Source organism: Mauremys reevesii, linkage group 21, assembly GCF_016161935.1.
Source record: "Mauremys reevesii isolate NIE-2019 linkage group 21, ASM1616193v1, whole genome shotgun sequence".
NCBI classification, from domain to species: domain Eukaryota; kingdom Metazoa; phylum Chordata; order Testudines; family Geoemydidae; genus Mauremys; species Mauremys reevesii.
Window position 1 is genome coordinate 8,509,148 of NC_052643.1, and position 27,840 is coordinate 8,536,987.

Here is a 27,840-nt window from a genome sequence, read left to right on the forward strand (position 1 = left end):
AGAACCCAGCAATGACAGCTCCAGGCCACATCACCCAGGGATGTGTCTGAAACAAGCATCTAAAGGAGCAGCAAGAGTCAGTTGTTCGCCTCAGTGATGCGGAACATTGGACAAACCAGTGTAGCAAAGCTTGAGCGGATGACCTACTGCCACCATAGACAAGCTCAGGGCAGCTTCTGGTGGGATTTCAATGTCCCTGGCCAGCTGGGTGAATGCTTTTTTCCATGAGCACTGGGGAGAAGCACTTCCTGCATCCTTCTGTCCCTTTAATTTTAGCCTTATGGGGAATGGCTGATACCCTGTAAACACCCTAGCTAGATCAATCACTGCAGGCTCTAATGAGGGGCAGGGGGTGGGGGCAGACATGCCCACCTGGCCTCAGCAAAGCTTTTTGATGCTCAGCTGTTCCCAGCAGGTTTCTTCGTCACAGACCCATTCAGCAGAAAAAGGACCCTGCGGGAGGCAGAGGGTCAGAGGTTGGCCACCCACCGAAGGGCTTAATGAGGAGCTGATGGATGGGAACACATGCAGGAGCTGAGGGCTGCACAAGAATCCCCACTGGGACAAGGCAGATCTAAAAATAGAGCCCCTGTTCAAGCCAGCATAGGCTGCTCCTAGTCAAGCTTGTTACGCTAGGAGGAAGCAGGGGCTGGATGAGTTGGAAGGCTCAAGCCCACACGCAGGGAGCTCCTGGGCAGGAGAAGAGCTTGATTTCTTCCCCCCCACATCAGAGAACTGGATCCTGGTGTAGCCTTGGCCAGGGTGGAGCCGTTTGTGGTACAGGGTGAACCCCCTGAGTCAAAGGCAAGTATGTGGCAGACGGACCTTTAATCAGAACTCCCAGTCAGCACAGCCTGCAGCCTACACCAGACAAGCTGCATTCGTCCTGCCTTGCACCACCATAGGCAAGCGCTAGCTCACTCGAGTGAACACCCCCCCACCGCAGGGCAGGGAGGAGACACAATGTCCTGTGCTTTGAAACTGAGCCCCAGGCTGGATACGCCCTGTTCCTAGGAGTTCCTGGGCTCCTGCCTGGCAGGCCGATGTGTCACTAGCAGAGCAGGGACTGGCTGTGCCAGAAGCGGGTAGCCCCTGCGGCTGCCCGGCAGCGACAGTTCTGAGAAAGCCCCACTTCCCTGCATTCTTGGTAAGTGTTCAAAGGAGACACCCCCCCCCTCCTTTCAATACCCAGCCATGTTCTCAGCTGGCCCAAAGGGGTGAGCTCTGGCCAGTCCCTGCAGTAGCTCAGCAGTGTCCTCTGCCCTCCAGAGGGGACCCTGTCAGCTGGCGCCACCTTCCAAAGGCCTGAAATGGAAGAGGGGAGAAGTGAGACCCAGGTCACAGCTGGGTGGCCCCCAGCATTCTGCAATGCAGCCCCAGCCACCCCCACCTCGACTACAGCATAGAGGGGGACTAGAGGTCCCGGGTCATGGTGCTCGACCTGGATGCCCTGGGTGAGGCTGCGTGGCCTAGTGGGCCCTGCCATCTCCACACACTGCGTTAAGTGTGGGCCTCCGACTTCGAACAAGGGGCTGAGCATGGCCTGGGCTCATCCAGCAGGATGTGACGGGGATCCCCTTCTTTTACGATAGGGCAAAGAGCATTTGCCTGGATGTCTCCCTGCCACCCCCAGCCTGGGGCCTGGCTCAGAGACCTGCCCCTCCCTAGCACTCAGGGAGACTGGCTAGAGCCCAGAATCTGTTCCCAAGGCAGGAGGCTCAAGTCCCGCCAGCAGAGCCGGCCAATCTGCTGCACACAGGAGGTCAGTGTTAGACACAGGCTGTTTACACATGACCCTGACCCTCCTCCACTTTCCCTGCGATACAGCGAGAAGGGGCCAGCCGCGAGATTTCCATGAACAGTTAATCCTGCACCCAGCCGACTGCAGGAGTGACCGGGGCGGGGGACTTCCCCTGGCCCAGGCAAGTGGCGTGGGCTCTGGGCTGGGTCAGTGGCATCTCCCAACCAGCTTTACTTGCCCTGCTAGTTAGAACAGCATAGAACTGAGTCAGGTAGTTTGGAAACAGCCTCCTAGTAGCTGAGAGAGCAGGGCCCCAGCCAATGGCACCATCACACGTGGCTCACGCTAATCCACACACCTGCCTAGACAACAGCAACCCCTCCCTACCCCTCAGCCAGGATTGATTAGCAGAGTCTCCCATTACTAAGGCTTCATTAACCCTGTGCAGCATCAGGCCTCACTCTCCTTTCGTTCAAGGCAAGGACCCACAACACTACGGACCACACAGAATGGAAACAGCACCTGCAATGGGACTTGCATGGAAAACCACCCTTCCCTTCGGTGCCCTCTCTGCTCCCACCTCTTCCCTGCTGCTCTGCCCGCCTGGCTCTGGCCTTTCTAGACTATAAGCTCTTGGGGCAGGGGCTATCTCGCACTAGGCGTTTGTGCTGGGCCCGGCACAAACTGGGTTAGGGCCTCTAGGTGCTCCCATAATACAAATAATTTGTAGTCCACAGAATCATAGAACTGGAAGGGACCTCGAGAGGTCATCTAGTCCAGTCCCCTGCTAGAAGCCTCAGCTACTAACTGGGAGATCAAGCGGAAGAGCAGTAAGCTCCTACCCTGGCGAGCAGGCTCCGGTCTTCACTCTCCAGGAAACTCTGGGCCACCAGGCTTTGCAGGTAGCGCCTCCTCCAGATCCTCCAGCCCCATTCCAGCCGCCTCTGCCCAACCTGCAAGGAGAAAAGGCAGCACACAGAGGTTAGCTCCCTCTGCCCAGCACTGTCTGCCTCCTCGGCTTCCAGCTCCCTACCTCTTCCAGCACCGTTCTGTACAACCCTTCTCTGCTTCACACGATCACTGCCTTTGGCCAACTCTCTGGGTCCTCCCAGGAGGCCCCCATGACCTGGAAATGCTGCTATGGAGATGGCCTAAAAACCTGACCAGCCTCCCCCCATCGCTCACACCATAGCTGAACGCTAACCAGGCTCCTGCGGAAAACTGCTCGGTCACTTGGTTTGGGCCATGAATCTCCTCGGCCAGCGTTCAGGCTGCAAGCTTTCTGGGGCAGGGCCCCTCTTCTTACCCCGTTGGCAAAGCAGCCTGCACACCAGCAGCACTCTAGGAGCAGGCAGCCAGGGGCCAGCTGAAGGAACACGCCTGCTGCTGGGACCCTCAGACTAGGCTCAGAACAGGTCCCAAATAGTCACTTGTCCAAGGAGGACGACGACAGAATATGGGTCTGTACTAAAAACAGATGGCTGGGGATTGAATAGAGGAGGAGGTAAAGGGAGGAAGGAAAACACTGAGTAAGGAGGAGTGTGGGTTTGTAGTTGGTCAGGCACACAAGGCAGGACTCCTGGTTCTCACGTCACCCCTGCCAGGGACTTGCTGTGTGACCTTAGGTGCAAGCCACTTAATCCTCCCTGGGCCTCAGCTTCCCCGTCTGTGACGCGGGGATGGGGACTCACCTCCCAAGAGGACGGGGCTTTGAGAGGACAGCCACTGCAGGAGCGTTCCCCTCATTGTGGATGGGCCCAGACATTCACTCACCAGCGCCCGTACGATCAGTGCTGTCCTGTTGGCGTCCATCCACCGCTGCCACCCGCTCCCCAGAGAGCGCATCCTCCTGCCGGCCCGGAACCGGCGGAGCAGCACGTTGTGTCGCCATCGTCTCAGGTACTTTGTCCTGGAGGCAGAGGAGGAAAAGGAATTTGCTCATCCTAACGGCTGCACTTGCTGCGGCTGATGTTCTCCCTCAGCACAGACACAGCCGGCCTCAGTGCTTCCTGGGAAACCCGACGCCGCTCCAGGGCAAGGATCAAGTGACGCCAGCAGTCCTTGCATCTAACCTGCACTCAGCTCCTTACACCTAGTGACTGGAGACTCCCGGCCCATCTGTTGTGTGCGCTCCATTGGCCGTAAAGGATGCAGTGGGAGGAGGGGGACAAGCCGTGACTCACTGCCCCCACTGCCTCATCTCTGCTTATTTGATTAGTGCAGATAGTGGGGGTCGGTTAACAACCCTGCAGGCCTCTGTTCATCCACTCGACAGGTACGAGTTTCCCCCATGCTGCCCTGCCAATATGCTCCACCGCTGACCTCCTGTAGGGCCTGGACTGACACTCCCATCTCACTCTGCATGTTCCATATGTTGGTAACAGCTTTCGGTCGCTGCCCACCTGCTCCAGATTCGAACCAGTGACCATCACCCATCCCCTTCCCTGCTTCGGAGCCCCCAGAGCCCAATAAATTGTTTACGGAGATTCCTCTGCCCCCAGCAGAAGCAGGGAACCCAGGCACACGCACATACATGAGACCTAAGAAATGCTCCTTCCATTTAAACAGCCAGGGCCCCCACTGGAAAGGAAGAGGAACAGGGATTTCAAGGTCTTGCTCGGTTAGATACGTCCATCTTCCCTGCCCGACGCTGACTGATGGAAAAACAACCTGAAGGTGACAGTACAGTTACCAGCAATTCCTTCTCCAGATCCCTTGGTGCTGACCCTGTGCTTACCCAAGCCATCTTCTATACTGCTCAGCTGGTACCAGCTTGGTGCTGCTCTCCGGGGGCCAAGCATGTCCAGGTGCCCAGCCCGCCGCACCAGGCCTCTCCACAAGTTGATGGACTGGCAGCCTCTCTGTCCTGCTTTGGTTTCTGTAGATCACCAGCCAGCGACAGAAGGCGCTGGGAAGGAGCCTATGGTAAGTTGCTGTGCTTGGTCCAAGACCCTTTTCTCTGCGTCGTCTCGGCTCTGGAGGAGGAGACACAGCAATCACACAGGGCATGCCACCGGGGCAAGGTAAAGAGCCGGCAGGGGTTGGTCTACCTTTAGCTCCCAAAACAGCCTCCATCCTATTCAATTAATGAGCAAATCATTTACAGAAGAGCTCGAGTAGATGGCTCCCTTCTAGGCAGACACCCGCATGCCCCAACAATGCCCCACTGTTCCCTGTACAGCCCCCAGAAAGGAGGAAGCAGGTTTCATTCTTACTGATTGACCAAGACAGAGGCATTTTCCTGCACTTCCTGGCTCCTATGAGGGTGCACCGCTGCCGGGAGCTCTGGGACAAGGCGGCTGCTTTCGTCCAGTAGTTGCAGGCCTGAGGATAGAATTTACAAAGCAGCGGTCAAGACCTAATACAAAACAAGAGGGGGGGGAACCCCTCCTCCCCTCACACACAATAGTCACACAAGCTGAGCCGCAGGCGTGACACCCCATGGTTCAGATCCCAGCAGGGCTGACTAAATCCTTCAAAATAAATGGAGTCTCATGCAGTTTGCCAGCTGTGGGCCTGTCAGAAAGGACTGTGATAACCAAGGTCCAGTCTGCTCTGTGGGGTAGAAATTATCCCGTGGCACCTCTCTTAGGAGCAGGGGATTTGTTCTAGTCTTTTTGGCTAGTGTGTGGTGCACCAGCTGGTTGCTGCGTTTCAGTCGGGAAGCAGCATGTCTATAGCCTGAAAAGCACTTCCAGATGAAAGGCCAAGCACAGTCACGGTCCGTCACGTAGCCAGTCCCACAAGCAGAGCCCGTGTATCTGTGTTGAGATGAGCCCCATCGCCAGTCTCTGAGCCGAGTCACCCAGCTGTGCTCTTCTTCAGAGAACAGGGAGTTGTCTCGAACATCGGGCCCTACCAAATTTCTGGCCATGAAAAACGCGTCACGGACCGTGACATTTGGTCCTTTGTGTGCTTTTACCCTATACTAGACAGATTTCATGGGGGAGAGCAGCATTTCTCAAATTGGGGGTCCTGACCCAAAAGGGAGGTGCAGGGGGGTCACAAGGTTATTTTAGGAGGGTCACAGTATTGCCACCCTTACTTCTGCGCTTCTTCAGAGCTGGACGGCTGGCGAGCGACAGCTGTTGGCTGGGCACCCAGCTCTGAAGGCAACGTCCCGCCAGCAGCAGCACAGACTGACACCCCATACTGGCAATACCATACTATCAAAAAGAATGAGGAGAACTTGTGGCACCTTCATCAGATGCATGCAGTGGAAAATACAGTCGACTGCATGCATCTGATGAAGTGGGCTTTAGCCCACAAAAGCTTATGCTCAAATAAATTTGTTAGTGCCACAAATACTCCTTGCTCTTTTTGCTGATACAGATTAACACGGCTACCACTCTGAAACCTAATACCATACCATGCCATCCTTACTTCTGCACTGCTGGTGGTGGCGGCTCTGCCTTCAGCGCTGGGCTCCTGGCCAGCAGCCACAGTTCTCCAGCTGCCCAGCTCTGAAGGCAATACCGCCGCCAGCAGCAGCACAGGGTAGCAGTACTGCAACCTCCCCTAAAATAATCTTGCAACACCCCTGCCCCCAACTCCTTTTTGGGTCAGGACCCTACTGTTACAACACTGTGACATTTCAGATTTCAATTGCTGAAATCATGAAATTTACAATTTTAAAAATCCTATGATTGTGAAATTGACCAAAATGGACTGTGAATTTGGTAGGGCCCTACTCATACAGAAACTGCTCACCTGTTTCACCACAGCCATGGAGTCTAAGTGCAGGGCTTGATGCCCCCTAGTGGCCACTCTCCAGCGCTGAAAGGATTTAGCCCAAGCAGGTCTCTGTTGTTTGCCATCTCTCTCTTCTTGTTGCCACTTCTTAGCTCTCAAGAATTCCATCCTCCACCGGGTAAAACATAATGTGAGGCTACGCTGCTGCCTGGCGAGCTCGCACTGGGCGAGAGCTTCGTGCTGCGTGGCTCTGCGGATGGTTACCTGGAACCAAGCAACTAGGACCCTGGAAAAGAATCCGCAATTACAGGTTCCTGAAGTAACATTTCAGCACCAGTCCGAGTCTCCTCTGCCTCCCATCCTGTGGGGTCATTTACAACTGCTCAAAGCTTGCTCAGATTGGGGATACACCCACTTTCGCCCAGAGCTGTCAAGTGCTCCTGGGCAAAGGCACTGGGAGGATGAGGTCAAATAGCTCCAGACTTCTGCACTGTAGCTGCTTTCTGCTGAACGCTCCCAATCGCTTCACTTAGCCTTTCCCAGAAGGTTGCCTGTCTGTACTTCCTGTGACCTGGGGAACATCAATTTCCTTCTGTCACATTTTAATGATGAGCCTCTGGGATCCGTATTAATGCAATGGCGCCTACAGAGTGAATGTAATGCTCACACAGGGTGTCAGAGCAAGAGCCCTGGATCCTAATCCCCTGCTTTGCCCACAGAACAGATACCGCATGGACACAAGCTACTAGTGGTTCTTCCAGGTCAGGGCTGTGAAGGGAAGCCAGGACTGTTTCCAGTGCCAGCAACTGGAGGTGGTTTAGCTGGGGAGCGAGGACTCTCTCCATGGAGCGAGAACACCCAACACTCATTTCAGACAGAACACTGACGAGCTAGCACAATACTTGGCTGCTGCACCCCTGGGCTGGATTGGAACTAGTTGATTAGAGGTGAAAAAGGTGGGTTTATAGCTGTTTTGCTTAGTATACAGATCAGTTACAGGTTTGTCTACACGGAGGAACTGAGCACAAGAGCTATTCCACAAGAGCTTTCCGTGTGGATGCTCTTATTCCAGAATAGCTATAGCACTTTCCGCTCCCACCCTACCTTATTCCAGAATAACGTCTCCTTGTAGCCAAACCGTAACACACTGACACGAAACACACCAGAGCCTGCCGCTGCAGCTTCACAGGCCCGGCTTCTGGCCGGCTCCTTTGTTCCTCGTTCCACCAGGGTTTCCATTATGCAAATCATCCCCCTGCACTGTAGGATTGAGGTGTAAATATTCTCCACTTGACGGGTCTCTCTTGAGATCAAGCGCATCTATAGTGGGTTATCCTAGCATGAAAAATGCCCCCCTCCGGAGGCGGCACCGCTCAGCCTGTAGCATGCCCAGGTGGGAAATTGGGAAGTGCTCCCTTATCAAAGACGCGCTCAGTGGAAAGATTATTGATAGACAAGACGCGCTGCAGGCAGAGGAAAGATTGTCTCTCTCTCAAACATACCTTCTGGGGCGGTTGCTACATGGACTGAATTGCTAAACCAATCGGGGTGAGCTTGTGGACAAAGGGTATTTGTTGCTGCTGCTTTCTAATGGAAATTTGGCCCCTCCCAAGAAAATCTATTGAGGCCAAATCCTGCAGTCCCAGAGCAGGGCTGGACTTTCAGTGCCCTGTAACAGGATCCACATGGTGTGTTAGTAGGGTGACCAGACAGCAAGTGTGAAAAAAATCAGGGGGGGGTGGGTAATAGGATATATATAAAAAGAAAAAAAAAATCAAAATCGGGACTGTCTCTATAAAATCAGGACATCTGGTCACCCGAGGTGTTAATGCGTGGCAAGCTGGTGCGCAGAAGAGTCACACGCTGGCTTGCTGTGCAGTAACTTACCCCGTAGACAAGCCCTGAGTCCTTATCCACGTTGACTTCAATGAAAGATACCTGCAAAATGGATGCTAGATCGTGCCAATTGTTTATATGGAGAACTCCTCATTGTTCTGCATAAAACATGCTGGTCCTGGCAGAGGATCTCAGGGTTTGGCCTTTAGCTTGGGGCTCTGAGACAGGCTAACAGCTTTACCTAGGGTTTAAATCACAATCCAAGTAAAAGGGGTCAGGATGAGATGTTTGTGATAGTTCAGTACTGTATATAGTTTCATGTCCTTGTGTGCTATGGACACTGCTTCTCTCCACGAGATCATTTATTCTGATTTTTCACACTAACAGAAATGGAAGCCAACCCGTCGGGTCCCATTCATGCCCAAATTTAGATTTTGTAAAGAAGAGATTGCACAAGAGCTCAGGCCATCAAAAGTACTCCTGTGCAACTCCAGGAGAAAGAGGGGGTTGCTTTTTTAACCAAAGAACCATCTCTCTTGCTGTGTTTGCAACACACACTGCAGCTCCGAGTTAGCGCAGGAGGGCTGGCAAGCGAAAGTGACAAGGGACAATTGTGACTAGTTTATCTGTGCTGCCTGCGCTGAGAAATGCAGAAATAGAGGATGGCAAATTAGAGGTTTAAAATCCTCAGTGTAAATAATCACCAAGTTATTTGTAACACAGAAAAAGAGAGGAGCACTCGCTTTTTTAAACAGGATTTTAACCTGATTAGGGTCAGGATTTCACCCTAGTGAAGTCAATGGGCTTCAGTGGGACCAGGATTTCACTCAAAAAGGAAGAAAACAATTCCCCTATACCCAAGGCATGTCTAGTTCATTTTATTCATCCTTTGGGGTTAGTGAAGTCTGCACCAAGGACCTCAACCTCCCCCCTGAAGAGATCACTTCCAGTGTTGCTGGGAGAGTTTAGTCAAATCTTGCCTTGAAGACCCATCTCTATTAGGTAACCAATTTTACAGGCCCTCGGGTGATCGCTTAAGGCAGGTTTCACTGTGGTTTGGTAATGGTGCCGCTCTCCCCATTCCTCTCCTCGCTGCTTGCTCACGACCTTGATGTAATCTGCTCTGCTGCACACGAACAGCATGTGCTGTGATAGCCACAGATTCCAGTACTTGACTGCCCAGCCCTCTTCCCCTTCCGGAACTCCCAGGCCACCTGTTCCCTTTGCCGCAGGGTCTGCTCACCTACCAGGAAAGAGCGAGAGGACGGACCCGCCTGGATGCTCCAAGTCTCCTGCTGAGCACCAGCTCTGAAAGGCCCGCAGGGTCTGTGCCCCGTCAAGATGCCCGTCAACTCTCCTCTGCAGCACTGCGCGTCTCCAGAGGCCAGCAGCTTTGCGGGCAGCATCCTCCTCCCGCTTGCGGGCTTGGAGAGCTGCGGCTTGACGGACTCAGAGGATTCCTTTCCTCTCAGCAAAGACAGCCTCTTCCCCCTCCTTCCAGCCTGAAAGGCTTGGAGGCTCTGCCGGAGTCACTGGCGCATTGACACTGGCCCATGCCAAGCTCAGAGACGCCTTCAGAACAACAAACCTCTACTCTGAATACACCAGGTGGGGGAGGGATTCAAACTATGGGGGAGTCAGAGCCACCAGAATAATCCGACTCCACAGATTCTTCCTACCCGCCCCACTTCCAACACACTCCTGGATCTTCTTCTCCAGCCCATTCAACAGACTCTTCCCTTTCGGCTGAGCAGATCTTTCCTTCCTGCCCCGCTGGACGGACTCCTGCAGAGAGATTCTGTTTCTCAGGCACTCGCTGCTGCCTGTGCTCCCCTCCTGCTGCCTGAGCTGGGATCCCCAGGATCCAGTAATAATTCCCTTCTGTCAAAGGATCTTCAAAAGGAAAAGCCTCTTGCTTTCGGCCATCAGAGATCTGCACCTGGCTTAGCAAATACAGTCGCCTAGAGCAGAGGCTCCTGAATTGGTACTGCCCACTAGGGGTTTATTAATCGAAGACAAATAGCTGGAAAGCAACCAATTAACCTTTCTAAAGGCAGCGGGGTTCCTGGCAGCTGATCGAGGGGGCACAGATGAGTCATTAGTGGAACCTAGCTGTTACTGTGTGTACCCTGAGACTGGAGTGCCAGGCTGCCAGCGCCTTGTATGCACAGAGGGCCCGATTCATCCTTGGTGTGACCCCATTGCCTTCACTGATTCAATGCAGTCTTGCAAAGGAGGAAGACAACCTAGAGAGAGCTATGCAAAGAGGCTCCAATGGGACTGACCCTGCCTGGCAGAGATCGGAAGAGATTCTCTTGCCAAGGCAGAATAATCCTCCTCCTCTTTGCTCTCCCAGTCGGAGGGGACACAGTCTAAGGCATATGAACAGGGCAGGCCTTCGCAATCGCTCACTCAAGCTGGGCACTTCTCCCAGGATGCCTTGCCAGGCAGGGGGTGCTAGGCTATGGGTCACAGACACCCTGAAAGGGCTATGCCGCAGTGTGTTTCAGCAGCAGCAGAAGAGAAGAGCGGGGGGAGGATTTTACAGAAATATCATTTGTGCAAAATTCCCTTGAACTTTCACATCCGGCTCTACCCTGCGCAGACCAGATCCAGCTCTAGTAAATTACATTTCTACTCCTAGGAAAGGCCTCCGGGGGAGCAGACAAACCTGCGCAAGAGGAGACGCTTCCGGCACCAAGCAGCGTTTCTCCACTTCTGAGCTTGGCAGCGCCAGGCCCGCATGACTGTCCTCTTCCTCCCTTGGGAGCTATGCTGGGCCCATCGCAGCTGCAGATCCCTCAGGGTGCACTGCTCTGAAATGGAACACAGGAGTCAGGCCAGAGCAGCACACGAGATGCAGCCGCCTCACTAAGGCCAGGCAGACAGAAGGGATCTGATGCACACCCTGCACTCTGACTGACAGACTTGTACAGGTTTTTAAATCATTCCTTCCACACAAGCAGCTAAACAGGTTAGAAAAAAAATTCCTGGCAATGTGGTCTAGTGGTTTGACAAGGGAACAAGGAGTCAGGACTCCTGCATTCATCTCCTGCCACCGGCACATTCCGTTATCCTGGGCAAATCACTTTGCCGCTCTTCTGCGCCTCAGCTACCCTCGCTATAAAAGAGGATCCTTCCCTACCTCCCTGAGCATTATGGAAACTTACTGTTTGTAAATCACTTGGAAATCCTCTGATGAAGGGTGCTATGGACTCAGGATTCTTACAGACTGCACAGGGCTGGATCCTGCTCCCACTGAAGCCAAAGGAAGTTTTGACAGTTACTTCAATGGGAGCAAGATCCAGTCCATTATGTTCAGTTCAAAACTGTGGTCACCCAGGACTTCCCAGTTGTCTCTACACATCACCGCCACTTGGAACTTTATAGTGACAGCAGGATTAGAACTCAGATCCTCCTGGTCCAAACTACCTGAGCCAAGGGAGGCTCTCCATTAGCTAGAAGCAGTACAGGGCATGTGACACACAACTGAGCAATTCTGGTTGCAACCAGTAAGGGGCAGTGGTACGCATACACACTAGCCAGTTCATTACATCTGAGATCTGCAGAGCCCAACTCTAGGACTACAAGCAGGATTTCCTCCCAACCAGTTTGATATAATATCCTTCCCCTTCAGCCCATTCTATACACAGCGTTCAGGGCCTGTTATGCCGTGGCGTAACTCACTCTGCCAGCAGGTATGCCAGCACCGCAGGGCATCTGCTGCCTTTTGGCGGATCCGATGCCTGAATCTCCTGTCAGCTTCCACTTTCTGAGTTAGCCTCCGCTTCCACAGGTCAAAGGCAGCCTGGCAGCAATGGAGACCATGTTGTTGGGATGCCATGGCTTTCCGATTCTTATCTTCCACAACCCACTTGTGCCAGCCAAGAAACGCACTGGTGGGAGGATGCAGGACACGTGAGAGGCTGGAGGAGCAGCTCAAAGAGATTTACTTTTGTACAGGTGGGAGATTTCACTAACTTCACAAATTACATCCGATTTGTTTTTAAACAGCAACCAGCTAAAGTGTACCTAGAATGTTACTTGTGATCACTTTGCCGAGGGGAGAGTTCATACCCAACGTACTCACACTTGGCATGTGTTCAGCGCCTTCCATTCAAGAGCTCAGTATTTTACAAGCATTAAATTAAGCTTCACAACACCTTGGGGAGTGGGCGTTAATATCTTCCCACGTTACACATGGGCAGATTGAGGAATAGAGGTTAAGTGACCTGCCCAAGGTCACAGGTCATTTGGTGGCAGAGCCGGGAAGTGAATGCAGGAATTGGGACTCCTAGTTCTCTGCTCTAACCAGGAGACCATGCTGCGTTGTACTTGACCATGGTGAAATGTTGGCTTTGACTTTTCAGCTGCAATTTGTTTAAAACTGCCTATGGATTTAGACATACACATCCCATACGTACAATGGGAACCGTGTGTCTAAATCTCCTAGGCAGTCTTGATCATCTGAGCCTTCATGTTTTGGGGTTAATTTAGGCTCTAATGTTTCCTAATTGAGACACTTTGCTCAGTGCAGCTCAAAAAGGATTGGTCGCCTATACAAACAAGAACGGGGGGTGGGGGGGCACAGGACCTGCTTCCTGAAGCGCCCAGCACTGGCCACTCTTGCAGACAGCGGACAAGCTGGTCCGCTGCTCTGTTCAGACATGCCGGTCTCTACTAGGAGGTTCCTGGCCCAGCCTAAAATGAGGGGTTCTGGAAGCGGGGAGGGGGGGGGAATGAAGGAAAAGAAATACATAAGGTGGGGGAGGGAACCCTGGAAAAGCAAATCTTAGGTCCAATTCAGAGCTCAAGGCCCAGGTGGCCTAGAGCACAGGGCTGAGACTCCGGAGACCTGGGTTCTGTTCCTTTATCTGCCACTGGCCTGCAGGGTGAACTTGGGCAGGTCACGGCAGCTGTGCCTCAGTTTCCCCCTCTATAAAACGAGGCTAATGATACTGACCTCCTTGGTAAAGCGCTTTGAGATCTATGGGTAAGAAGAGCTATTTTCACCCAATAGACATTTCTACAGATGCTCTGGAAACAATTACAAGAGAAGAGTGTCAGAAAAGCATAAACTGGCTCTGGGGCCCGTACCGGGACAGCAGGACAAGCCTGCAATGCTGCTGGATCTTTAGATGCTGCTGAGTCTGAGCTGACCAGACCAAGAAATACCTCTGCAGGAGTCGTAGCTCTGCTTGGTGCCAGAGGGAGCTGCAGGGACTCTCCAGTTCCTCTCCAGAACTGTAACCCTGTAACGCAACAAACCAGAAAGGGGTCTGAAATTCTGCACTGACACCGGACCCCATCCATCCTGCTTGCTCTCACTGCTGCCACGACCTGCACTCACCACTGCCAAACCCCTCTCAAAGTACCCTTTTCAATTTCTGAGTACCAGGCAAATCTCCCTGCTCATCTGCCGCTGAGGCTCGCAAGAGGAAGGGGACGAGATGCGCAGAGATCTGCCGGTCATGGGAACCTCTTTGCCCAACTGAGAGCAGACTGGTGAGGTGTGAGGTTGGCAGCTGATTAAACCCAAAGACTTTTCCGTAAATTGAGCAGCGTGGAGAAACCCTTCGTTACCTGCAGAACGTCACCTTGGAACCGCATTTCTTCCCATGCGGAGAAACTGGCAAGAGGCTCAATCCCGCTGTCTGGTCTCCACAGTGCTGAAGCTTGGAGCTGGCCTCCCAAAAAACAATTCTCTCTGCAAGACACAAGCACCAGGCTGTTCTCTCTTGCCCAGCAGGGTGAGGAGAAAGCAGCTGGAGTGGCACTGGGCTGGGAGTCAGGAAAAAGGCAGCCATCTAGGCCACGTCTAGCTGTACAGAAGAGCCACCTCTTTCCAGGATCCAACTCACCCGACTCGAGGACTCTGTGGCGGAGAGGACGCCTGCAAACAGAGCTCTCCCACCAATTCAGCTGGGACTTCTGGGCAGCAGTGCTGCTGCAGAGAGCAGACAGACCGGGACAGGGGTGTGGTATCCTCGGAGGTCAGGAGGGAGGAGAGGCTGTTCTGGCAGCTGTCACCGAAGCTGCACTCCTGGTCAGAGGAAAGCACATGGCTATGAGTTTAGTGCTCTGAGCAACGATGACCTCCAAGCTCTATGCTCACTCCTCTTTGCAGCGGAGCTTGGAGAGATCCAAGTTGCATCCATCCCTCTGCTGCCGCAGGGAACACTCCTCAGCCAGTTTGTGTACAGGGACGTGGGTACGCATTTGGTGGAAAACAGACCTCTAACTAGCTACTACCCGCCCTGGCTATGGATTACCCCAGTGTTCTGCATAGTCAGCAGGGGAGTACAGCAAAGCCTACCACCCTGATGGCTCCTCAGAGGCTGGCAGTGTGGTGGTAAGTAGAACAGAGCCCAGAGCCAAGCCAAGAGGTCTCTGTCCCCTCCCGCAACTGACAGGGGTCTCGGGACCCTGTGCCTTCTAGCTGCCATGCAGTGAGTACACAGCAGAACTCCCTTGCGCCTGCCCTCTAAGCCCTCACTTAGGGGACTGGCACGACCGTATCTGCCTCTGAGGACACTTAGCACATGGACTCCCCGGCATCAGAGCCTTCAAGTCTAAGGCCAAGGCAAATCAGCTTGTTAGTGTGGGGACTGTGTTGAAACAGAAGCTTTAGGTTCAAATTCCAGCACTTCAGTGCCGTAAGGCAGCACCCCATCTGCACTGAGCCCTTCTGTGCCTCACTGTCCCCAGCAGTAAATGAGGATGATCGTATTTACCCATCTGGGCAGGGCACTTTGAGATCCTCGGGTGAAAGGCACCGGGTCAGTGTGACATTGGCATGGTGAAGGTGAAGCACAGAGCGGTGCAGTGGCTTGCCCAAGGCTGCACAGCTAGTCAGTGGCAGAAATATAATCTAGGTCTCCAGACTGCCAGTGCACTGCTCTCACCACTAGACAGCACTGCCTCAAAGTATTCTCAGCATGAAACAGACCCCCCCAAGGTCCCTGCTGGATCTGAACTTCCCTGAAGCGCACGGGCACCGGCACAGAGACGATTGTCAGCAGGACTCCCTCACCTTTTCCAACGAGCCATGGGAAACCAGAGGAGCAAGAGTGCTGCTGTGGAAGCCGGAGGACAGAGAAGAGTCCTCAGAATCCAGCAAGGCAAGAGGCTCCTCCTGAGGTGCCCTGGGATTGCGGTGAAGAGGATTCAACTGAAGAGTCTTCTGGTGCCACCGCCTCAGAGCGTCCCGTAGTCGGCGCTGCTCCGAAGCCTGGGAGAAGGAACTAAGGAGGAGGAGGAGAGGGTAAGGAAAAGTTTGCATAATGGCTTAGCAGACTGATGCTGGCCTAACGGGTCTTTCACCTCAAGGTTACCCATTTAGACCCAGCCCAGGTCAGTCGCGGCGAGTTACCATGGGTGTGGTCTGACCAGGAAGCCACCTGCTGGAATCCACCATGGTAACTCTCCCTAACAGCTCCTGTGCTGGCAGTCTTGGCAGAGAGGCCAAGGACTGAGTGGAACATGGAGACTGCCCCACTCTCTAGATCACCGAGACATGCTGGTGGGGCAAAGCGGGGAAGCCTGTGCCATGCTGATTTCTGAATCGATGGGTGATGGGTTCTACCACCAGCCTCCCCGCTTCATTTCCAGACTCTAGGCATGCCCTGCACTGCAGCAGCAAGTCCTGGTGATGGTCCCTGAAGAGCCAACAAACTGTCCTTTGGAATGTTTGCCCTTCACACAGTGTCGTACCTGGTACCACAGGCAACAATGGAGGCATCTTCCCCATTGTACTAGACGTACGACGCAGCTGGGTGTGTCAATCTCTAAAATTCAGAATCGACGAGAAGGAAACCTCACACGCATTTCAGGGGAGTGCTGCAAAGGCACCTTCAGCAGCAAATTCCTCCCCCCACTCCAAGAGAGCGCCCTCTCCTGCCACAGCAACGCAGAGCCCCTCCTGGCACCGTCTTTGGCATTGATAGTGCACATGCATGGACCCACTCTGGAAAAGGTCTCACTGAGACCATAAGCCCCTTATAGGCTTTCGATAGGTTAGACAGACCCCTTCAGTTCATTTCTCTGAATGTAATTTCATCTATGCCGGCAACAGAGAGACTCTACAGCAGACGCAATTTGAGAGGCAAAGTGATTTCTTGCTGAGGGACCCAGAAGAAATCTAGACCCCCAAGAATCAAGGTGTTCCCTCAGCATTTGATCCTAACACTCACTTAGCTCGCTGTTGCTGATGGAGCCTCTCCTTCCACAGCAGAAATATCCTCTGGAGCTTCATTCGCTGGTAGAGTTCATCTAAAGAGCCACCTCTTTTCCACATGTGACTTCTTCTTACAGCCAAGCATAGCTGAGCTTCATCTTCCTTCACCACAGACCCACTGGCAGCTGAGCTGTTTTGTTGTCCTTTACACGTCACAGACAGACAGGAGAGAGAGAGAGAAACCATTTGTCAGGAGTGACTCTTCAGTGCTCAGAAACTCAGACTGAGGCAGGGGACAGCCACTGACTCCCCCACCCCACAGCTTCTTTTCTAGATCTCAAAGTAAATTACTGCCAGGCTTTCTTCTAGGCTTATCAAAGGGGTCTCAAATCTTCCTGCAGCAGCACTAATCTGGTCAAGGGGGACAACCCTCTTCCCGACTCGGCATTTCACGTTAGTATCATGTTTTATCCTGAGTGTAGCCGACTCGACTCATGCTGCTCTGCAATAAGCTTCCAGCCAGTCTCCAGTGCACCACATGGGGAGGGGAAAATGTAGCAGCACATCAGTATCTTCTGATCCTAAGATGACTAGATAGGCCCTCAACGCCTCACCATAACATCTCCTCTGCCTCAAGATAAACAAGTTCACAGCTGTCATCTTGTCCACTTCTCTGAGCTGCAGCATCAGGACCCACTGCTGGAAGCTCTTCCTCAGGGACCCTGCCCTGTGATGCTCCAGGTTCTGCCTGCACAATGCCTTCCGCTCAACAAACTGCTTCCAGGCACTGAAGCACCTGAGGAGACCAAAGAATAAAATAAATCAAGCAGCAACAGCTGGTTCTCTGGTTATTTCTGCCGTGGAACTTTTGTGAATCAGGAGTCTCTTGTCCATAACTCATTCCTGGAGTGCTTGGGTACTGTAGGGATCTGGGGAGAATGCCACAATCCCTCGAACCAAGCTTCTTCCACTTCTAGGTCCAAGGTCTGACTCCAGACCAAGACATCTTACCACTGCATGGCTATTGGGTGGCCTACATGAAATTAATTGGGGGTTTCGGGCCAGTTCCCAATGCACGGGAATCCACTGTGCCCAAACTGTAACTCGCAACTAGCCCTCTTATTGAGGTCCTCAACAGAAAAGCCAATAACCGGATGAGCCACGGAGACTGACCTATCTTCTCAACCCTAGATGTGCTCTGCCTAGATCAATGGTGAGGCCTCTTAGTGGGGTGATGCAGGGGAAGCTTGCACCAGTACAGCCTGTGCAGTACTTGGTCTGTGGATAAACAGAGGATTCAGTCAGATGGGACCACTGCAATCATCTACTCTGACCTCTTGTATAACACAGGCCGTAGGACTGCCCTGAATTAATTCCTGTTTGGATACTTTTCTCAATGATCTGCTCTAGTTCAATCTTGATTTAAAAATTTCCAGTGATGGAGACTCCACCCCAATCCTTGGTGAGTTGTGGTAGCCTTCAGCCTACAACACTAAATTCATACACACAACATATTTAATCTTTAATGTGGGTGCTGTGAGAAAGGGAGTGGGGGAGGCACTGTCGAGTGAAGGGAGACACCAGTACTATTAGTGTACCAGCCTTTTTCACTTCTGGAGACTGAGGTTCGAGTCTTGGATTGGGCCAGGAAAGGAAAAGGAGTTGGGTTCTCCTGTCCTAGTCCCCGTTTGCCATATCACAGACTCACTGTGCCAGTTGGAATAATTTCACATGGCTGGAGTCTCTGATTTGGTGACTGATCTAGCGGAGAACAGAGCTCAGGGTTGAAGTGCCGTGGCTGAGCTGTGCAAGGGGGCTTGCCCCATATTGGTCTATGCTAGGTCCGTCTTTAGCCAATGTCCCCACATCCTCCCCATGAGCACTGAATTAATCCTCAAATATTGAGAGCAATAAGAGTGGGACGGGCTTTGTCTAGAATTCGATAGAGTCATTCTGGGTCGCATCTCTCACTGCCAGCCTGCTTCCTGGGTTTTCACAATAGAACACATTCCAGACTGAATCCGACATCCCCAGGAGAAGGAAGATGGGTCCCATTTTGCTTACCGGGTGGCCAGCTCTCTCCGGATCCGAGTCAGCAGCGGCAAAATCCGCTCGGTTTCCAAGCTCTGTGAACGCCATGCCTGGAAAATGTTCTGTAGCTGCTTCTTCTCCAGCAGGGCACGGGCTTCCTGCACTCTGGTCTCCTCTTTGTCCAGCAGTTCCTTCTGCAGGCGCCACAGTCTGAAAGCTGCTGTGTTACAAGACCAGGGGGAGAGAGGGGGGGAGGGGGAAAGAGAGAGAGAAAAATCAGATCTGAAGAGAAGAGCTTAGAACATCTTAGCACCATTAATCCAAACATCCACTGGGAGGACTCCTACTGGGAATGGCCGGGCACTACTGGGAGGAAGCTCACATTGCTGTAGCCAGAACATCCACTATAAGCTAAACTCATCTAGGAGATAAGAAAGGAGATATTGAAACAGAACAATAGGCGACCAATCCTATGAGATGCTGAGCATCCTCCACTCCCACCAGAGTCAAGGCCCAGCACTTCACGGGATCAGGTCCTGAACGGGCAAAGACAAAGCAGTAATTAGACATCAACAGAGAAATCTCGTGAAACGCCACCATCTTTCCAGTCTGGGAGCACACTGTTTAACTGCATTTGTTTGAACGCTCTGGAGCAAGTGCTTACCAGCCAGCCGCCTCAGGTCCTGGATGGCCTGTGCCCGCCGACAGAGCTCGCCTGCTCTCTGCCTGCGATGAAGCTGCATCCACAGGTTTGCCTCCACCCTGAAAGAGGCCCAAGTTTGCATTTAACCACAGAGCCTACCAGAGAGGGAGTTCACAGACCCAGACCGGGGGAAGGGTTACAATCAAGGCTTCCCTTTCCCTTTCCACCAGGCCTGCTTCTATCTTTCTGGATTCAGCTCTTCCACCACAGAACCTGAGCAAATAGGTCTTTCCCTTTGCTAAGTCCATTCTTCTGCCAGGGATTGATGAAGAGTCTAATTCTGACTCACCAACCCCTGCTCCACACGTATGGATAGCAACTGGACTCAAGAAATGACCTGAGGTTTCCCTTTTGTCCCCTCTATCAGAGGGGCTGAAATCGGACCAAAGTTAGAGCGTAAGAGTCTAAAGTAGGATCCTCCAGTGCTCAGAAGCTGTAAGTGTAAATTCCCACCCTGGAAATCTTCTCTTGTATCCACAGAGGTGGGAAGGATTGTGCCACCAGCTCTCCCTTCATCTGAGGTCATCTTGCTAAAGAGAGTTCCTCTGCCTCCAGCTCCAGCCCCGCAACCATCCAAGACAAAGAGTCATTGATGAGAAAAATCACAGCTTACCTACTGTGCCATGCAGCTTCCTGTGGGGACCCTGCCGTCAGCCGGCACCATGCTGGGGCTGCCATAGCTGGACCTCTCCCCAGCCCGACAAGACCGATTGGTGACTCTTCGGTGAGAATTGCTGGCTCCTGCTGGGAGGTTAGGCTTTCGTTTCGCTTCGCCACAGCTGCCTTCCACTGAAAGAGGAGCACCATGGTGAGATCTACCTGCATCAGAATCCCCGGCTCCGAATCCACTCTGCACTGAACGTAGCATGGGCACCCTTTCCTCATCACGTGTATGAGCAGTAATTCTCCTGCCCTCCTTACTACATGACAGGTCCCTGGTAGCATCTCCTCTATTGTCCCCTGCCCATCCTTACCCTGTGAAAGCTGACGGACAGCACAGCCAGGGAGTGTCTCCGCTGGGCAATCTCCATCTGCACCTTCCTCAGCTGCACTGCCCACCGTAGGGCTCCAAGCCCCTTGCGAAGCAGCTGCTGCCTGTAGAGCTCCCTAGCTGCAGTCCTCTTCCTGAGGATGTGGCTGCTCCAGGCTTGGAAACACCTGGTTAGTCGTCGCCTATTACACAGCAGCTGAGAACTGAAACAGAAATGAGGGACTGAACTCCGGTATGAGCAAGGAAGGTCAAATCCAGCCAAGACACGTCATCTGGACTCCATCTACTTGACTAGTCCTCTCATTCCCAGGGACTAAGTGATCCCAGGCCTCCCCAAAGCAGCTTCCAGACCATGTACTCAGCCACGGCCCTGCACCAAACACAGGCATAAGTATTGCAAACCTAGTGGCGCTCTCCCCTCTTATCCCAAAGGTTGTGGGTTCAAGTCCCTTCTCAAGGCCTTAGCTCATTGATTGCTCTCTGCTGACTATGCAATGAGTTCAGCTGAAAAAGCTGCACTGCTAGACAGGAATATTAAACTGACGTTGCCTTCGGCCCACTGCTGGTAGCTACCCAAGGTGGAAGTTAAAAGACGTGCCAATTATTTTTTTTAAGCATACTCAGTTCTGCATGTTGCATCCATTTATTCCCCAAGGGCTAACTACTCCCCCAACTGTACATGTTCCAGGTAGGATTGCGGAGCATTCCCTGGAACCATAAGCCCCAGGAAATGTTCCCTGGCCACACATTTCCCCAGGCAACTCCCCGCTCAACCCCCAACCCGAGGCCCCCTTTACCTTCTCTCCTTCATCTCCAAATGCGAGAAGTTGTTCTCTAGATCCTACAAGTAAGAGCAGACAGTGACGCACTGGTATTAGCTGCAATAAGCGCCGGTCTCACAAGTACTCACAACCCCCAGGTGGAAGAATCAGGTTGTGGTCAGTATGGTGCGCAACCTCACTCAACCGTTGTGGTTGGGAAACTCTAACGCTCAGGGTGGTCCTAGCTGGCTGCCCCAGCTCATTCTATGCTGGGTAGAACCTTGCTCTGCAATGCTTCCTTTTAATTTCAGCATGCGAAAGAGTGGGAGAACTGGGCCCGCTGTGCTCCATGGCCATGCCTGCAGCAGAGTTAGCCATCATGGTGCTTTCCCTCCCCAGAGCCAGGGAAGGTAAAATGCAAAGGTGACAAGCTGATCTTTGAGAATAAGACACTAGAGAGAGGGAAAGGGAGATGGTGATATTTACTCTAAGGCCCTTGTCAGAGATACATTACAAGACCAGATGGACTACTGGTCTGTCCCCTTGGGGAAGGGAAATGACAGCTGCAATTATTCTTGGGGGCTCTCACCATTCAGGGCCATGAGATTCATCCCCACACCTCCTTTCCCTCAGCACCTTCATTTTTCACCTCCAGCTGCTGCTGGCGAAAGGTGGAGATGAACACAAGAGGGTACAGGACTTGGATACTGTGCACTGAGAGGGTCCTCACCCATGCTAGTCTCCTGTCCTGTGCCTGGCTGCTTTCCTCACAGCTCTGCAGTTCCCTGCTGCTCCTTTCTGCAAGAAGCTTCTCAGATTGGTCCCAGTCAGTGTTGAGCCCCTGATCCCTGCAGAAGGCCTCCTGGGAGCGTTCTTCATTTCCTCCCTCAATGGTAGAGTTCACATCATCCACGCCAGTGGCAACCAAAGAATATTCACCGGGACCTTGCCTGGCTGTTACCCTAAAAGGGCTGTAGCTGGGACTAGGCACAGACTGCCTGTTATTCACCATGGCTGTTCTCCTGGCTGCAGACAATACGATGTCACATGCCTCTGCTGACTCTCCCTGGTCTTCGCCATGAGGCTCAGAGGTGCCGACGTCTATGAAGCCATTACTAAGCTGCTGGACTTGACCGATCCCTGCATCTCCAGAAGGAGACTGGACTCTCAGATGCACTCCCCTTGGAGTCCCATACACAGCTACACTGACATTCATCGGAGCCCCACCCTCCTGGGTCTCCAGCAACATCTGCAAACCATCTGGGTCTGAGCCGGATGGAAGGACCTTCTTCCAACACACGGAGCAGGGTGATGCTCTGGCAAAGGACTCTTCCACTCCAAGTGGCTTTTCAGGGAAATGAGTTTTTACACGGCTGAATGTGCCGTCCCCTTGTGGAGTGTGCTGTGCCTGAGATTTATACCTGAGGTAGGGAGAGCAGTCATAGGGACTACCTGCGTCTGTATCAACCAGGTAGACTGAGCTGGCACCGGCACAGAGGGTTTCTGGCCAGATTCCACCTGAAACTTTGGTTCTTTGCACAAATAATTCAGCATTTCTGCACCTGTGACAGAGAAAGGTAGGTTCGGCATCCCCCACATCACCAGTCACTGAACCAAGACCCCAATCCCTAACAAATGGGGGACCCCATTTCATTCTAGCCTGCTTAGCACTGCTCTGTTCTCTAGCAAGCTGCTCTCCCACACTCAGGACAGCAGGTGTAGAGACCTCAGGGGCAAAGCACAACCTGCAAGCTAGTGGAGAAGACCTGGACTCCAAAGGGAGGGAGCTCCATATCCCCATTAAAGCAGCTTCTTGCTTAAGCCTCTGGATTGAGCAGTGCAGGCTGGCAGAAGTCTTGGAGGACTGCAAGAGAGACTGAAGGGCTGCAGACTCGGCCAAGCTGGGGGGACCCAGTTCGTCCAAGGTGAGGGCAGGCCCTGGACAACAGGACTTCACACTTCCTCTGGAGCTCCCTGGAGAGAGACATACCATTGGTCTGTGGGGGGGGACAAGCCCAGCAGAGGAGATTACAGGCACTACAGCTGGAGAGAGGGAATCTGCATGGTCTGCATCATAAGCAGCAAAAGGTCCATGTTGCTGCTTTTCCCCTTGTTGCTCATTGCTCCGGTTTCCTCCCTCTGGAAGGCTATGGCTGGTGCAGTGCACAGAGCACTGATCCCAGGGGCTAGACCTAGACCCCTCCTTTGGTTTCTTCTTGTACTGCAGGCTCCTCTCTGCGAGGTCGTCGGCACTCACATTCTCCCCAGACGTGTCAGAGCAGGAACGTCTCCGCTGAAGATCCACGTTGGGTGGAGATGATGAAGGCAGCGGGGGATTACCACATGCCACCTTTTCAGAGCTGCGCCGCTGGAGCCTGCAGTAGAGGTTATTTTGCTGCTGGGAGCAGGAGGCGGAGAGCTGGTTGGTAGCAGCCCTGAAAGGCTGAGAAGGGCAAGAGAGATTAGTCTGTATCAGGCTGGGATCCCTCTTCTTGGGGCCTTTGCTTTTTACAGCTGGTGCACTCCTGCCTTGCTCCGCTTCCCAGCCAGGGGTTACAGTGAACGCAGCAGCATTGGCCCAGCAATGAGTAGCTTCCGCTCGGCTTCCAGTGCCCAAATACAGATTTACGTTCACGTTCTTCTGGACTTTTCTGTGCTCTAAAGAAAAACAAAAAATGTTCTTTTAAAGGGAGCATCAGTAATTCATCACCACATCCCCAACAGCTTTCCACGCACCTCAGGGACTCCCCATATAATGAACCTCTTCTCGCCGATCAGCCTCAGTCCCAGCACTGAGAATATCATATACACTAGTGAGTTCCTGTTAAAGAAAGACACTTCCTTCTGGCAGGGCAGGAGGAATTTCAAGGGGACGGTCCGAGATCTCAACAGGAGCCTAGGGAAAGAGGGCTCTCTCCTAGCATTATTATTCATACACCTGCAGCCACCAACGGCTAAGGCCCTAGTTACTCTTCAGCTCAGAATGTGTTAGCCAGAACCATGACTAAATACAGGTTTTTCCTAGTAAGATGCGAATACAGTTGTCCCCGGCCAGTGCACACACTAGGCTGTAGATGGTTTTCTGTAGCATGGGTAGGCCCAGTTGCCATCAAACACACACATTTCTAGCAAGAACCATGTTTCACAATGTGGTTTGAACTGGAGCACGGACACTGCCTCAGCTTTGTCAGCAGGGCTTGGGTTTCTCATCCACACTAATTCCTCCTGGGCTGGGGTACACGATAATGCCCTGAGCTCTTTACAGTACAATTCGGTCTTGCCGCATGGAAGCAACTGAACTGTGTTTTAACCAGGTTCCCAAATCATGCTGCGGTCTGGCAAAAGTCCAAGGCTGCAGCACATTTAGGAATCGCAGTTTAGTCTTGTCTACATTACAAGACCAGAGCATGTTTTAAGTAGAACTACAGTGCACACAGGTCCCTAATTAGCAGTCTTGCCTCTGTTCAAATCCCCTCCAGGATGTAGGCTCATACCCATTGCTGAGATACTGCAGAACTAGGGGGCTGTGTGCTTTCATTCCCCTGACTTCTGTAAAAAGGATGGCAGAAACTGTTGCTATTTACCCCTTTTTAATATTTACAAGGAGGAGTCCCCACTACTCCATCTCGCTGGCCTGCTGGTTGATTAAGATCGAAGATCACCCATTTACAGCCACACACGACAGAGCATCAGAAAAAAGTAGGGGGGACTGAAGGAACAGCTTGAAGTCAGCAGTTTGACTATTAGTTACTTTTTTTTTTTTTAATGGGTAGTGAATGTGAGCTGAAAAGTACATTATGAAATATACTCACACCCGCACCCCTCCCTCGTCAGCAAACGTGATGAATCGGGGGGAAAAGCCAGAGCTGACTGTGACATGAACACCAATCATCTTTGTCACATTGAGAGCGTTTCGGAACAATATGCTCGAAAGCCAACTATGTATCTTTAGTCAGGTATTACACACTAAGGTTTAATTTCCAGACTATGTACATTTCATCCTCTTTCTCTCAGAAAAAGGCCCAGACAGCCAACTACCAACCTCAGCTCTCTCTCTTTGCAAATGGGCTGCTGGTCCTTCTGAGACAGAAATTCAGCCAATAATCTCATCAAAGCCAGGAAGGAGACGCTCATTCACTGATACTCCAATTATCTTTGGGAACGGCTGTCACTGTCTTTCATATGTTCTCAAACATATTGCAAAGGGGAAGATTTTAATTAGGGGCTGGCATCGCAAAAGTGAACAGACTTTCCACAAGTTTCCAGAGTGGCACTGGCTTTTCAGTGCCTATTCTTGCACAAAGCATAATCACAAAGCACAGCACGCTGGTGCTTCAAAAAGGGATTCATTGCATCCCAGGAATTTCCACACAGCTAGCAGCATGTTGCTAAAAGGGGGGTTTAATAACAGGCCCAGAATCACAAAGGGACAAACCCCTTCAGGTGTTATGTTCCCTTCCATCAATGTTCACCACAGGGTCACATCAGTCTGCTTTTAAGTTTGAGAATCTAAAAGCTACAAGCAAACGATCTCTCACATATAGACACATATGCTATCCCAATCCCCATATTTCTTTCTGCCAAGCACTAGGTCCTTAACACATGGCCAGGATTAGATTTTAACAACTATTTTTCCCCCAACTCATTTAGGCCGTGTGTAGATTAGAAAAAAAATTGTGTCTATTAAATCCACATTAGCTAACATGTGTTAACTAACCCTTTTAGAAATGCCACTTGGACCCTAGTGTAGATGCAGTTTAACACTTTTAAAATCAGGATTAATTGATCAAAGCCATTTTAAAAAATGTCTAGACAAGGAAAATAGATAAGGCTTAACAGACACATAGGTCAAACTCAGACCCAGATTTAGGCTTTGAAATAAAAACAAGTATTACAAACCCTACGACCAAGGGATTTTTTGTTGTTGTGGTAATTCCAATAACAATAAGCAGGATTAAAAAAAAACAAACACAAGTAATTGCAAACTAAGTTGTGCAGCATTGAGCTAGTGCACTGGAACTGAAAAACAAAACTGACTGGAAACAAAGTGAAACTGATCAGTCTATTTTCAATGTTCACAGAAAGGAAACAAACAGCATAATTAACCAAAGTCAACAGGATTGTTTTAAATTCATTCCATGTCAATACTATGAAACTTTATCAATAACAAAGGAGACCTCTATTGTTAAAACACATAACAAACCAACATGCAGCACTTAGATCAGATCAGTGGGTTCTTTCCCCATCCACAGCAATTTAAGGTGACAGATTTTACATTTCACTGGTGAGGAAACTGAGATATTGAGCAGTGACTCGCCCAAGGTCACACAGTAAGTCCGGAATAGAGATGTCCTGATTGCTCACTGCACTCTAGACCACCATGCACATGAAGGGCTTTTAACCCAATATTGTCCCTTGAAGTCTAAGAAAGACACACAAATGTTACTTTGCTGAGCTGGAAACAGGGCAGGTCTGCCATGGCTGCTAAGTTACCATCAGACCCTCTCTCCCCCCATCATCTTGCAGCATGATGTGACTTGCACACTCCGCCTGCCAACAACTATACTAGCTCCCGTGGTGGTCCACCCACAGCACTGGAAGCTGTACCTGGTTGGGTTAGAGAAATCTCTCCCTGGGCCGAGCCTGGAGGAGCCATGCTAAGCTGTTCTCAGCAGGAAATCACTCTGGCACACATCACAAGCCCCCGAGCTGCACGTCCCAGTATAGTTCATATCAACCATGGGATAGTCTCTCCTTTTGTGCTAAATAAAGCACCTCTCCTGTATGAAGTTACTCACTCTGAGAGCCACCACAGGACATGCCACTCGCTCCAGCCAGAACCTCGGGGACGAGAACAAACGTCGCTTTGTGTTTGATTCTCTGAACTCACTGCAAACCTGCAGCTTTGTCCACTTAATGCCCCAAATCCCAGCAGCAAGCGCACCCCAGCTGAGGCACTTTAAGAAGCTTATCGCCCATGATTAGTGATGCTGGCTTGTCATTGTGACTACAGATGTCCATGGAAAAGGAGCTTTGACCCATGTCTAATTAGAGCTACATACTCAAGATGGCACAGATAAATTAGCTAACCAATTGGGGAGGGCTAATGAAAAGTGGTGGGCCACACTTCCTGATGCCCACTTTGGTAGGTTACCTGGACAAAGCCCCTAGGTAACACAGTGATATCACCCTAGAAACCCCACAGCAGACAGAGCAGCCTTGCTTACCTGATTTCAGATAGCTGCTTAGGAGAGGGGGGATGTTTTCTTTCTTCAGGCTGCTCAAGCACCTATTTGTGTTCTCCATCTCTCTACACAGTTCAGGGGAGACCTTTGCACCCTGCAAACTGGCTTCACGGAAAGGCCTTTCTCACAGCAACGCAGGTTATACGCCACTGCAGGCCCATGATATGGGAAACCAAAACCACCACATCAGGGGGAGCAGGATCTAATAGCAGCCAGATGTTTTTCCAGACCTACAGTCCCAGGTGTCCTCCCCACATCCCACACCACTGGGAAGGCCTACGGGCCAGGGGAGCATCCAGATGTTCCTGACTATCCCACCGAATCAGCCAGAATGAGGTTTACTCATTGGGTGAGGGGGGCGAGCTGTCAGATGTCTGTCTGTGCTGGGGGGGTGGGGGGCTACGGGCTGTCTGTCTGTCTGAGGAGGGGACACAGCTGGGTGTCTGTCTGTCTGGAGTGGGGTGGAAGCTGTGGGGTGTCTGTGCTGGGGGCAGGGCTGTTGTTGTGTGTGTCTGTTTGTGTGTGCTGGGGGCGTTGGGTGGGTCGGTCGGTCTGTGCGGGGGCACGCAGCCCTTGCCGGCCGTTGGGTGGGTCGGTCTGTGTGTGCGGGGGTGCACGCGCCCTTGCCGGCCGTTGGGTGGGTCGGTCGGTCCGTGTGTGCGGG

The 27,840-nt window shown here is 52.0% G+C and overlaps 1 protein-coding gene across 6 annotated transcripts; it reads right to left on the bottom strand.

Annotated features, from left to right (window-relative positions):
• Nucleotides 1-311: 311 nt before the first annotated feature.
• Nucleotides 312-27,718, bottom strand: C21H1orf167 (chromosome 21 C1orf167 homolog). Of its 6 annotated transcripts, none has more exons than XM_039509510.1 (21): nt 27,159-27,714; nt 21,662-23,589; nt 20,968-21,011; nt 20,154-20,373; nt 19,793-19,968; nt 19,141-19,238; nt 18,510-18,693; nt 17,060-17,241; nt 16,462-16,648; nt 15,303-15,513; nt 14,131-14,312; nt 13,853-13,976; nt 13,367-13,521; nt 11,957-12,165; nt 10,941-11,085; nt 6,452-6,719; nt 4,957-5,065; nt 4,479-4,716; nt 3,515-3,650; nt 2,584-2,694; nt 312-1,305 (listed from the first exon to the last, which is right to left on the bottom strand). In XM_039509510.1, the coding sequence occupies exons 1-21, from the start codon at nt 27,235-27,237 to the stop codon at nt 1,246-1,248; spliced, it is 5,046 nt and encodes a 1,681-aa protein (XP_039365444.1). In that variant the 5' UTR covers nt 27,238-27,714; the 3' UTR covers nt 312-1,245. The 6 variants fall into 6 exon arrangements, 5 of the variants coding, with proteins under 5 accessions (XP_039365444.1, XP_039365443.1, XP_039365446.1 ...); XM_039509509.1 differs by having other exon boundaries at nt 18,510-18,696; XM_039509512.1 differs by lacking the exon at nt 27,159-27,714 and adding an exon at nt 26,730-26,866 and having other exon boundaries at nt 18,510-18,696.
• Between the last annotated feature and the right edge of the window lie 122 nt (nt 27,719-27,840).

Coding starts and splice junctions, on each gene's coding strand:
- C21H1orf167 (XM_039509509.1), bottom strand. CDS start 27,237: ATGGAGAACACAAATAGGTGCTTGAGCAGCCTGAAGAAAGAAAACATC. Junction 12,166..13,366: donor AGGCTTGTCCTGCTGTCCCG/GTACGGGCCCCA, acceptor TCCTCCCACCAG/TGCGTTTCTTGGCTGGCACA. Junction 2,695..3,514: donor CACTGATCGTACGGGCGCTG/GTGAGTGAATGT, acceptor TTCTCCTTGCAG/GTTGGGCAGAGGCGGCTGGA.